Below are 13,987 nucleotides of genomic sequence, written 5' to 3' on the forward strand. Positions count from 1 at the left end.
GTTTCTTCCTTTTCAGGTTTTGGGAAGTCTTCCTCCTTGGGTGATAGAGCTCCATCAGCTATCCCCAAGTTGAAGTTGAAGACTTCATGGAAGGCGAAGGGCTATAAGTCCTCGTCCTCCAAGAAAGCATCGCCTTCCCCGTCAAAGGCTAAGGTCTCAGCACCTGTAGCCTCCGGGAGCAAGTCTGGTTCCTCCGGCAAAGGCGAGTAAGAGGGCAGCAAAACCAAGCCCTCCTCGCCAGCCTGCCTTTTGACGCGGAGGCTTTGCGAACCAGATGTTTCAAAGATTCTCTGAGGATATCAACGATAAATTCAATCAGATAGAAAAGTTTGCCACTTATGACAATAAGATATCCGAAAAGTTTGCCAGTTATGACAACATGCTGGCGGGAATGGCTAATCCACCCCCAGCCGAACCCCAGTATGTCATTCCCGACACAGCGGACCTCCCGCCTTTCGATGTCGGTAACCCTTGGCGTTAAAGCCCTCCGGGCCATCCAACATGATGGCAAACTCACTATTGAAGGTCTTGGCACGAGACGGTTGGAGGAAGGGAGTTCTTCCCCCCGATCTTTGCCCCCTTATCCAGGCTTCGTAAGATTGACAGAGGAAGCATGGATTCGTTCTGATAAGGTTCCCAGGAGACTGTCATCGTCCCTAGGGACCAAGCTCAGTCGTCTCTCCTGCGCACTCTGACGGAGTGGCAGGCAGACAACACAAAGTTGACTCCTTTCAAGGGCAACTTCACTATGTTTGCCCTGGGAGACAACTTACCAACTCCCTGTTTGAACAAAGTCTCTGGCTACGGCCCGAGCGTGCTTTGAAGGTAATCCGTTACCGCAGCTGAGAGAAACAGACCCCACTTCCTGGTGTTCCCGGGAAGTGATGAGTTCTGGATGGATGCTCCGTCCACCTTCACGGTCGGGAAGTTGGACCCCTTCTGTGCTTCCTCACAGTTTAGTGAGGAACTCCCCAAGCTGCCGGAATCTTTGATAAAGGCGGAGTTTGATGCCCGGACTAAGCTAGCCCGGTCCCTGAACTCCGTCTGCCTCACGGAAGCCACTGCCGTCTCCTGCGCGGACGAGCCATTTTTCCAGGTCTTGGCTAAGTCCCTGCTAGCTGGCTTTCAGTCTGACCTGTTTGAGTTCATCATGGCCAGACTGGAATGCAGAAAGTTTATCTTCACAAATGCTACTATCTGTCACGAGCCTAACAAGCTCGTAAAGAGCTCGATCTGGGGGCCTAACCTCTTCCCAGAAGAAGAGGTTACGAATGTCATGACTGAGGCTACAAGGGCCAACCAGAGTCTGCGCTCTCGCTGGGGCATCTCTGCCTACAAGCGCAAGACCCCAGAATCTGGCGGCCCCCAGACGAGAGGAGGTAAACGTTTTAGGAGGCATAAGAGGCCCCACCAGCAGGCGGTAGTTCAAGCCGTCCCGGTCTCGGCAGTGGCACAGCCCTCCACCTCAAAAGCTCACCCCCAACAGTATGTGCTGGTCCAACCAGCTCATTCCCTTGCTGCGCCCTCGTATGTTGCTTCACCAGCATACAACCCCACCTATGAGGGCCGTGGTTACTTTCACGGCCTTAACAGGATCGCAAGGGGGGGAAGAGGCAGGGCCCCTCACAGAGGAAAGGCAAACACCACCCCAAGAGGAAAACCTGGACGTGGTAGAGGGAACAAACCCGCTTCCTCCCACTGAGAAAACACAGGTAGGTGGTCGCCTGTATTGGTTCAGGGACCAATGGACCTTCAGCCCTTGGGCACACAGTATTGTGTCCAAAGGTCTAGGATGGAGCTGGATCAAGGACCCTCCTCTTCCGAACAGGTTTTACCAGCCACCCTCATCAATCCTACAAGATTATGTGGTAGAATTGCTCAACAAACGAGCAATAAAGAAAGTAAGGCACCTAAAATTTCAAGGCAGGTTATTCACAGTTCCCAAAAAAGACTCAGATCAGCAAAGAGTGATCCTGGATCTGTCGCGTCTAAATCTCTACATAAAATGCGACAAATTTCGCATGCTTACAGTAGCTCAGGTACGGACTCTACTTCCGCGTGGAGCCGTCACCACTTCTATCGATCTTTCAGACGCTTATTATCACGTCCCGATTGCGCGGAACTTCTCTCAGTTCCTCGGTTTCAGACTCGGGAATCAAGCCTACTCGTTCAAGGTCATGCCCTTCGGTCTAAACATTGCGCCCAGGGTATTCACCAAGCTGGCGGACACGGTAGTTCAACAACTCCGGTCCCGAGGGATATCCCTAGCAGCGTACCTAGACGATTGGATAATTTGGGCACCAACAGTTCTAGAGTGTCAGAAGGCTACGACCATAGTCATCAACTTCCTGGAGTAGTTAGGTTTTCAACTGAACAGAGAAAAGTCCCGCCTGACTCTGGAGTCCTGGTTTCAGTGGCTGGGTCTCCAGTGGGATCTGTCTTCTCACACGTTATCCCTCCCGCCTCCCAAGAGGAAGGAGATAGCATCTCTCACCAGGAAATTTCTCAAAAATCAATCGGCATCCTGCCGATCCCAAGAAAAAGGTCCTTGGGTCCCTTCAATTTGCCTCAGTGACAGACCTGCTCTTAAAAGCGAAACTAAAAGACATAAACAGAGTGTGGCGGAGTCGAGCCAATGTCAAGCTCAGAGACAAGGTCTCCTCCATCCCTCGAATCTTAAAAACAAGACTGCGGCCTTGGGCCACAGTCAGGCCTCTCCAAGTCAGTTCCGCTTCAATTTCCCTCTCCGGCACTAGTTGTCCACACAGACGCTTCCTAAGCGGCTGGGGGATATTCTCCAAAACAAAAGTACAAGGAACGTGGTCCACAATGTTTCAGCAGTTCCATATAAACACCCTGGAAGCTATGGCGGTCTTTCTAACTTTAAAGAAAATCCGCCCCCCAACCGGATTCATATCAGGCTGGTATTGGACAGCGCAGTGGTAGTTCATTGCATCAACAGGGCGGCTCCAAATCAGGTCGAGTAAAACCAAGTAATGGTTGCTATCTTCTCCCTGGCGAACAAGCACGGCTGGCACCTGTCAGCTACCCACCTAGCGGGGGTACGGAACGTGGTGGCGGATTCCCTGTCCAGGGCTACTCCGTTGGAGACGGAGTGGTCCCTGGACGCGGAATCTTTCAAATGGATTTGCCGCCGGGTTCCGGGTCTCCAGGTGGATCTGTTCGCGACGGAGAGCAACTTCAAGCTCCCCTGTTATGTGGCCCCCAACCTGGACCCTCAGGCGTACGCCACGGACGCAATGACAATAGATTGGAACAATTGGGAGAAAATTTATCTGTTCCCTCCAATAAATTTACTGCTGAAAGTATTACACAAACTCAGGACATTCAAAGGTCAACCAGCCCTAGTAGCCCCTATTGGCCGAAGAGCAATTGGTTCCCTCTTCTTCAGGAACTGGGATTATGGAGTCTTGGATTCCCAAGCCCATACTGACCCAGACAGTACAAACCAAGACTGTGTCAGCTTCCTCAAGAATTCAGAATGCCCTAGTTTTATGGACTTTATAAAATTCGCAGCCCAAAAGGCAAACATTGACCCTGTCAGCACTCTATTTTTGAATCAGATAAAAGAGATTCTACTCTTAGACAGTATGATTCAGCAGTCAAAAAGTTAGCCTCCTTCCTAAAAGCATCTGAAGCAAAAAGTCATGACGACTAATTTAGGAGTCTCTTTCTTTAGATCACTGTTTGAAAAGGCCTTGCTCCGGCCACTATTACACAGCCAAGTCAGCCCTGAAGAAAGTATTTCTATACGGCTTTAAAATCGACCTTACAGATTCCTATTTTTCATCCATCCCCAGAGCATGCGCTCGTCTGAGACCCGTATCACGCCCACATTCCGTTACGTGGTTTCTCAATGACGTCCTTAAGTTAGCATCAGAGATAGATAACTTTCAATGCTCTTATCAGGATCTGTTAAGGGAAGACCTTATTTCTGATTAGCTTGGCTTCAGGTGCTAGAATCTCAGAGCTGTCGGCTCACTAGAGGTGATAATTTTGTGAACTTCCTCCCTTCCGGAGAGGTCCTCCTTTCCCCTGATCCTAGATTCTTAGCCAAAAACGAAGACCCACAAGACAGGTGGTCTCCTTGGAAGGTGGTGCCCCTTCCACAAGACCAGTCTTTATGTCCAGTTTATACACTTAAATCTTACCTTTTAAGAACTCCACAGAGTAAGTCGGGTCCTCTTTTTATCAGGGAGAAAGGTGGTACTCTTTCACTGAATGGTATAAGACAACAAATTCTGTATTTTATTAAACAGGCCAACCCAGATTCAGTTCCTAAGGTTCATGATATTCGAGCAGTTGCTACCTCCATTAATTACTTTCATAATATGGATTTATCAGAATTGTCTAAATACACGGGTTGGAAATCACCTCTAGTGTTTAAACGCCACTATTTAAAATCGCTCGAAGCCCTGAAATTTTCTACCATAGCTGTGGGAAGTGTCATCTCCCCACCTTAACCAATCATATCCTTATCCTCCTTTCCCCCCGCCCGCCTGCCTCATTTACTTCTCTGCTTATCCTCCTGGTTGATCATGCCTCACTGCCTTGCTCCTCATATTGATGTATATTGTCTCTGTTGAGTGGAAACTGTAATCTGACATGTTACGATTGTATTTTCTTGTGGGGTACTGGGCGGTTTTTATTTTGCTCCATGTACCCCAGATATATGTATATGCACTGTATATTTTGTTTACCAATTGATTTGATCTCTTACGTGTTTAGCTTAAGTTTACGTGTGTAGCTTTAAGATTGTGTATACCAATTAAGATTATATGTGCCATTGAACCTATCCAATTTTCGTGTGATATTGTGCTTTAGTAGTGTTAAGTGGTTTTGGGGACCCCTTCCCCGTCGTGCTGGGGACTTCCCCCACTCTTTAGTAATTTTAAGTCTTTGATGTGCCTTAGGTTTAGTGTTCTTCTCACATGTAAGAGATTCCCTCATTAAACTGCTTTCGTAATTTATGTTTTTTCTTCAGATTACCCTGTTTCCTCGTAGTTTGCAGCCTTGGCATGATTCTCTGTCACTATTTCACCGGCTGACACGGGACTGAACTCAGAAAAGGGATTTTGACAAAGGAAAAATCTATTTCTGTGGAAGGTCCCGTGTCACCCGGTGACCCTCCCTGACTCACCTATAGCTCCCCCCCCCTTTCTTGCACATGCCAAGTCTGGGGTTAGTGCTAGCATGGAATGAGGTAGGTGGTGCTAGTGTCGCCGTCCTGGCGGGCATTGGGTGTAGGGGCTGTAACGGCTCACCGCTCTATTCCTGGGGTTTTGATAGGGAGAGATCTTTCGAGTAAGTCTCCGTGGTAGTGATCTTTCACTCACCCTTCGTTATACCGACGTCTTCCTTGGAGAAGACGCTCGAACTGGGGGTAGTAACCCCAGCTTTCCTGAAAGCTCTTTTTTCTCTGGTAGCCTATATCTAGCATATTATACCTAGAAATTCGTGCTGTAATGGAATTTCACCGGGTTATACGGGACCTTCCTCAGAAATAGATTTTTCCTTTGACAAAATCCCTTATATATATATATATACATATATATATATATATATATATATATATATATATATATATATATATATATATATATATATATATATATATATATATATATATATATATATATAGAAGAGAGAGAGAGAGAGAGAGAGAGAGAGAGAGAGAGAGAGAGAGAGAGCATTGAGACGGAAGCCTAATGCCTTAATTTGTCTTATACCCAAATTAGGACGATAGAAAGCATAGACTCACCTCTCAGAGGATGAGAGCTTGTGAAGCACTGGCGTAGCTGGCATTCCATCAAGTCGGGGCCCCCTAGGTGGGGCCAAGATATTTTTGGGGGACCAAAGAAAATTACACAAAACTAATATACCAATTCTGTAATTAGTAAAATATACTATTCTCGAATGTATATATCCATTTGAATGAAGGAAAATAATAGTATTAGTAATTAATAAACCTGTATTTGAAATGATAGAACTCAATTTTCAATTAATTTTCAACTCCTGCCATATGCACATGTATCACAAACTGTAATGTCATTTTCCTCACAACCTAATTTCTACTATCAAGTTTTAATTTTCAACTATAGTATAATATCCTTGTCATGTAAATATATCCTAATAGTGCAAATCATCAATAACACAAAAGACTTATGACCCTCCCAAATCTCTTCAAAATGTCAACCTATCCCATTCCCTCTTCTTCATCTCCTCTCCCTGGAAATTAACTCTAAGCAGCAGTAGTAAATTGCATTGCGCTTATTCAAAACTGTAACTATAGTTTCAATCACTTCGTACATAAGTTGATAACATTAAGTTGGATCAAAATATCATGAACAAACATGTCATTTGTGTTAAAAACCTCCAGCTATATCCCTTCATTTCTCAGCTCTGTATAAGTCGTAAAGGTAACAAGAACCAAAATAATGCCATCAGATAAATAGCACAACTGTCAATAAACTAAAAAAAAAATTTTCAAATACTTTCTCAGCTAAAACATTCCAGTGGCATGCAAATGGATCAAATAGAGAATATTAATACCATTAGAATGGATCAAATCTGATCAAAATAATATCATCAGCAGCACATGTGTCAACTGTGTTTAAAACCAAAAACAAAAGAAAAAGAAAACAAACATCCACTTCTTATCTATTGACGAGTACAAGCCATACATGTAACAGGGACCAACGTAAAGGTGATTAAGAATATGCCAAAAGTGTAAATTAACTAAAAGTATTTTCCTTATTTCAAACAAAAATATGCCCATGACATGTAAATAGTTCAATATATAACGATAAAGTTGTAAAACTTGTACGATATTATATATCCTTTCAGCAAAGAAGGAAGTTTCTATTTTAGAAACGTTGTGGTTAAAAGTCGCTTCCGACCCTCGTAGGACATGATCGCTGGAGCGAGAATATCTGCTTCTGACCGCCAAGGGGTTAAAGATTAGCTACAAAGGGAATTTCAACGGTTGGGGGTGCCAGTGGGGGCACAAGCATTTGACTTTGGAGGGCCTGGCCCTCGCCCCCATAACGACGCCACTGTTGTGAAGGTCAGGGAAAACTGGAGTAGAATGAGAATTCCAAAACACGGAAGTAGAGGGAAATCAATTTGTGGTGTCTTTATGACAAGGCTGCCGAGAGGAGGGGGAACAACTCGATCCCTTGGGGACAGAGACCGTCAAGGGAACAGTGGCCTAGAAACGGTGCGACTTTGAGGAAGAGGACTAGGCAGAGGTCGAAGCTTCGTGGTGCTCAGCCCAATGATGTGTCCTTGATGCAGCCCTTTCGGAGGAAGAGGAAGAGGAAGAGGAAGAGGCAGAGGAGGAGGAGGAGAAAGAAGAGGAGAAGGAAGAAGAGGAGGAGGAGGAGGAAGAACAGGAGAAGGAAGAAGAAGAGGAGGAGGAGGAAGAAGAGGAGAAGGAAGAGGAAGAGGAGGAGGAGGAAGAAGAGGAGAAGAAGAAGAAGAAGAAGAAGAAGAAGAAGAAGAAGAAGAAGAAGAAAGAAGAAGAAGGAGAAGAAGAAGAGGAGGAGGAGGAGGAGGAAGAGGAGGAAGATGAAGAGGAGGAGGAGGAGGGAAGAAGAAGAGGAGGAGGAGGAGGAGGAAGAAGAAGAAGAGGACTGGGGGAGGAGGAGGAGGAGGAGGAGGAGGAGGAGGAGGGGAAGAAGAAGAGAAGAGGAGGAGGAGGAGGAGGAGGAGGAGGAGGAGGAGGAGGAGGAGGAGGAGGAGGAACAGGAGGAGGACGAGGAAGGGGAGAAAGAAGAGGAGAAGGAAGAGGAAGAGGAGGAGGAGGAGGAAGATGAAGAGGAGGAGGATGAGGAAGAAGAAGAAGAAGAGGAGGAGAAGGAGGAGGAGGAGGAGGAGGAGGAGGAAGGGGAAGAGGAGGAAGACCCCAAGTATGAGAGCAGCACTCCAACAAAAGGGGACGGATAAGGCCATCATCAAACTAGAACCAGGGTTCTGCCAAAGGCCTCCTCACTCTGAACTGCCTGCAACGAGAAATGCAAAATGCAGACCTGAAATCTCTAGTCACTGCAGAAAAGATGAATTCAGAGAACTAGGGCCATTCAAGAACAACGAACATAATAAGGAAACAGTCTCCGCAATTCTGCGGAAATGTACACTATTGTAGCTGTAATCCTTCATTGCTAAACTCATTTACTTTACATGAAAAAGGTATTGCATCGTGGTCGGTAATCACATGTAATGATGTCTACCTTTATCTGGCTAACTCTCCTTGCATTGCAGCCTCTTTCGTTCTGTTGACAATTTTCACTTCAGTGATTCAGTTTGTGCTTAGGTTGGATGCATTTTGCTTTCCTCGGTAGAACTAACTAACGCATTCTTACTTCCAACAGTGCAGATGTGAAGGAAGTGAACCATTACGGAAAAAACCACGTTCTCGTTTACCCATCCGGCATGGTCCTGTGGGTGCCTCCGGCACTGTTCCAGGTCGAGTGTCCTCTCGACTTCACCTATTGGCCCTACGACCTCCAGCAGTGCCATTTGGTCATTGGCTCTTGGACGTCCCACGGGTGGCAGATCGATCTACAGTTGTTTCATAACAACTCAGAGGCGAGTGCCACATGTCCATTGAGATTGGGCAATTTTTCAGCTATAACCAAGTGTCTTACACACACACACAAACACACTATATTTATATACTGTATATATATATATTATATATATATATATATATATTATATATATATATATATATATATATATATATATATATATATATATATATATATATATATATATATATATATATATATATATATATATATATATATATATATATATATATATATATATATATATATATATATATATATATATGTATATATATATATATATATATATATATATATATATATATATATATATATATATATATATATATATATATATATATATATATATATATATATATATATAGTGTTTGTATGTGTGTGTAGCTTCCAACAGAAATCAAAGTATGATGTAAAACATAAACAGCTTATATGGCCACGAGGAGAGAGAATCAACAGATTGCAAGATGTTTTGCCTTGACTCCATGCAGAAAAGCAGGTTACTAAGAAGCACTAGCGGATCCATGAAAATGACAAAATAATAATATTGAAGATTTAGATAATAACATAAATGAGAAATATAAAAACAGGGAAAAAATACAAAATCTATTATATAGAAATAATAAAATTTTGAGAAAAATAATAACAATATATATATATATATATATATATATATATATATATATATATATATATATATATATATATATATATATATATGTGTGTGTGTGTGTGTGTGTGTGTGTGTGTGTGTGTGTGTAATTATAATATGAAAATTGGTGGCCCTCATGAAATTTTTCTGGATCCGCTACTGCTATGAAGGCTCGGTGTGAAATAATACATCTAAGATTAAAGATAACCCCATTTAATTAATGCACGCAAGGGTCATTATATTTGAGGTTGATCTTCAGATAAGAATCAACCGTACTGAATCAAACCAGAAGAGACTGAGAACATTACCAAAAGTTACTAAGAATCTTTAGTTTCTTTTATATATTATTTTTTAAGCATCTTGTGTGAGGCCTCTTTATATGATGTATTTTTTGTTGTAGGTAGTTTGCTTGAGAGCGCCTCGGAGTAAGGGCAAAACATCTTGCACTCCACTGATTTTATGCGAGTGCATGTCTGTGTGTGTGCTAAAAGAGCAAGTTGATATACTGTCTCTATTGCCTAAGTTTTAAACTGTACATTTGTTCCAGTGTTATCCATTCAACAAAGTACTTTATTTATCTCTCTCTTTTTTTTTAAATTATTTGACAAGAGTAAGGCGCGTCTCAACATTATTCATTCAACAAAGTACTTTATTTATCGCTCTTTTTTTAAAATTATTTGACAAGAGTAAGGCGCGTCTCAACATGATCGTGTCATTCAAACGAAAGTGATGGCTCTCCTCAGGTCCAACTGGGAGCATACTGGGAACCCTCGCACGAGTGGCAGTTCCAGTCAGGCACCATCTGGCGCCAAGAGACCAAGTACGCCTGCTGTCCCGAACCTTATGTCAGCATCACCATCACGCTCAACCTCAAGCGAGTGTCTGCCACATTCACTGGCACCATCGTCATTCCAGCTTGCGGTGAGCCGTTACTTTTTATCATTGTTATTATCCTACGCACAGAACACTATTTTGCTATTGATAAATGTTGCCGTAGATAAAGGGATAGCCTTGCCAAAGTCATCACAAATATTGAATTATCTTCTTTCCATACATGTAAATATATATATTTATATATATATATATATATATATATATATATATATATATATATATATATATATATATATATATATATATATATATATATATATATATATATATATATATAAGGCATGTCTCTCACAAGTGTCAGCTTTGTTTTGCCGATGTTTCACATCACGTGATGCATTTTCAAGGTAGGAAAATTACACACAGGCTATAAATACATAAAAAGTCACTTATATATAGAAAAGGTTTTTTATTTAAAAATTTGACAAACACCATAGACGAAAAACAAGCGGATAACTTGAAAGAAACACGTACCAAGGCAAGAGCTAAAGCGTCACTAAAAGAGAAAGAAGAAAATAAACATTTGAAGGATAGCTTTAGCGAACGCGGACTGTCAACAAACACGTAATTAGGCTATAAACATTTGGGTGGACGAAGATTGGGTATTTACCGTAGGTACATTTACTTCTATAAAAAGAAATTCCAGCACTTTCAACTCTTCGACCTTATGGGTTGATCCAATAATTTTTCTGGTAAATAAGTTGCTTTTTACGTATTTATAGTCTGTGTGTAATTTTCCAGCACTGAAAAGGAATCATGCGCTGTGAAACGTTGGCAAAATAAAACTGTTATTTGGGAGATACATGCCTTTACCTCTTCATCCCGATATATATATATATATATATATATATATATATATATATATATATATATATATATATATATATATATATATATATATATATATATGTACTGTAAATAAAGACAAATGTTACGAAGGAAAGAGTGAAACAACGGAGTGGTTGCTAGGCCTTTCAACTACAATGGTCCTTTACCAGCAGACTGAAAAGAAATATAAAAGTAAGTTTACAAGAAAGGTCGTATAATTGACAGATGACACAGATATCCCTGAGGATGGGGATTATAAGGAACAGATGCACCTGGAATCCAACAAAGTTGAAGAATTATGGACCTACCGAGACAAAGGTAAATCTTTGAGAGGTTTTTACAAATGATTAGGCCTAACGGCTCGAAAGCAGGGAGGAGTCAATGAAAGGATGTTACAGGGAAAGAGACTGACCACCAAAATTAACCTTAGAATGAATAAGCTGGTTACATATTTATAAAGGTACAACACTTAGATTATTCTCCTTTTGGTGAACAATAACAATATTGAAAAATGAAAAATTTCAAAAAACTATTAAACGTACGAATTCATAGAAAATATATATAAGGTAGCTAATTAGTAATTAAGTCAGTGATTTTATCTTTAAGGTCATTCTTGAACATTTTACTAATACAGGGATCCAAATAATACATGCCAGGGCTAAGGTTGAAATTACAGCTGGAAGTACGCTGTACTGTATATATACATGTTTTATGTTTTTAATATTATATATATATATATATATATATATATATATATATATATATATATATATACATATATATATGTATATATATATATATATATATATATATATATATATATATATATATATATATATATATATATATATATATATATATATAGTTCTTATGGACTATATATTGTTCTATATACTCTAGGGCCGGCGTTCGAATATATATATGAATATTAGAGGAATTTATTATATGATAGAAATATTTCTTCACTGGACTGGTCAATATTGTAGGTCTCGTTGCTAGGTAACTCTGGTTCTTAGCCAAGTAAAATAAGTCTAATCTCCGGCCGGCCAGTGAAGAATTGTTAAGGAAGCTATTTCTGGTGATAGAAATTACTTTTTATATATAATATATTATATATATATATATATATACTGTAGGTATATTTTTATTCAGGTAACCAATTGGTTCTTAGCCACGTAAAATAAGTCTTTTCCTTCATGGCATTTGCCTTTATTTAATCATATCAGTGGTCTGGTTAAACTAGGGTATATATTTATATATATATATATATATATATATATATATATATATATATATATATATACATATATATATATAACTGAATTACGAAGATATGGAATATTTTATTCAGTCAAATGCCACGAAGGAAAGAGTGAAACAACGGAGTGGTTGACCATTTGTCGAAAGGCTTTACTAGCAGACTGAATAAATATATATATATATATATATAACCATATCCATGATTCATATTTTCCTTCATGGCATTTATATATATTATTTATATATATATATATATATGTAAATTAAAATAACTGATGACTACCTGTAAATAGTACAGTGAACCTTATTTAGTGAATCCCATTCACTCATAAATATGTTTGTTTATTTTTGTAATAATGGAATTGGGAAATTGAAGAAGTATTGCTGTTCTTACCAGAATATAGTACAGTTTAAGTGTTCAGTGAAATTCGAGAAGGAGTCAGGAGGAAAACAAGGCCAGCTGAGTGCCTTTAGCTTTATTGCTCGAACCCTTTCGTCTTCCGGACCTTCATCATTAACTTGGGCTTCAGATGAACTCCTTGGTTCTTGGCTCTCTCTTCCTACAGTTCCTTTAATTAAACTGGGACCTCTTCTCGCAAGGAATCTTTCCCAATGCATGCTTCAGCTCTGCAGAAACTATTAGACTTCTTAAATCCTGAGGATATGGGGGTGGGAGAAAGAATAGAAAAAGGGTTTAACCCAAAGTCAAGGCTGCAGATGACCCACCATATCAAACTACCAGAAGTTTGGCTGGAGGTGCGTCGAGGACACTATTTTGAGCATTAGCCCCACCAACCACATGTCAAAGGCCAAACTCTCTGACCCAACCTCGCCAATCACTCACTTGAAGCCAACCCCCTTCAGGGGTGCAAGAAGCCTCCCAGTGAACTCTTATTAAAACAGTCAAGACCAGAGTCATGAGCAGATACCGTTCTCAACTGCAGCAGTGATTCCTGCACACCAGTATGCACTTATCATGCACACTGCTCCTGATGCTGATGGCATTTTCACACCATGGAAACAAAATTTTACGTGTTCCGATGAGTTTAATCTGAAGATGTGAACTACCATTCATATCTTTATTCCTGAAATTCTCAGTTTATTACCGTTGGTGCCATGACCATTAGTTTTATATTGGACCTTGGTTTTAGGCACCTGTGGGAGAAGGAAAAAAATGTAGAAGTGGTTACTGGATCTGAATTGAGTCATCTCTATTGTTGGGCCAAAATCCTTTGGCTGACACCAGGCCTCTTCACCCTTCCAGCATTTCACCCAACTTGAGGGATGCTTTACGGCAAGGGCTCGTCTGGGCAAAAGCTGGCTTAATGTTAACCAACCAACCAGAACTCAGTGTAAGTAGAAAAAGCGAGAGAAATATTGGACCCGCCCAATTTTGAATACGTAAGTAGTACAGATGTGAAGAAATTCTATTGGCATAAACAGAGTTTAATTTAACAAAGGAACAAATACTGCTAAAGACGTAACTAAAATAATTAACTGATCAGAGTGTCTGACTCAGTCAAGTTGATTTTAATCCCAGGTGTTCTTCTGAGCGGTGACATGCTGCTGAAACAAAGGCCAATAGCACAGTAAACAAGAGGTCTGTAGAAATTGCAATGATTAGACATTAGCATTATATACATCATATATGTGTATATGTATATATATATATATATATATATATATATATATATATATATATATATATTATATATAGATATAGATAGCTATGATTCTGCCTTAGATA

The 13,987-nt window shown here is 40.4% G+C and overlaps 1 protein-coding gene across 3 annotated transcripts in view; it reads left to right on the top strand.

Moving 5' to 3' along the window:
• The window catches only part of LOC136836330 (neuronal acetylcholine receptor subunit alpha-6-like), a 118,436-nt gene that overhangs the window by 50,927 nt on the left and 53,522 nt on the right, over nucleotides 1-13,987 (top strand). For all 3 annotated transcript variants that reach the window (XM_067100498.1, XM_067100499.1, XM_067100500.1), the window contains 2 exons: nucleotides 8,394-8,610; nucleotides 10,005-10,182. In XM_067100498.1, the coding sequence (XP_066956599.1) occupies nucleotides 8,394-8,610; nucleotides 10,005-10,182 (395 nt within the window). The remainder of the gene's footprint in view (nucleotides 1-8,393; nucleotides 8,611-10,004; nucleotides 10,183-13,987) is intronic.

The sequence above is a fragment of the Macrobrachium rosenbergii genome, chromosome 56, assembly GCF_040412425.1.
Source record: "Macrobrachium rosenbergii isolate ZJJX-2024 chromosome 56, ASM4041242v1, whole genome shotgun sequence".
Taxonomy (NCBI): domain Eukaryota; kingdom Metazoa; phylum Arthropoda; class Malacostraca; order Decapoda; family Palaemonidae; genus Macrobrachium; species Macrobrachium rosenbergii.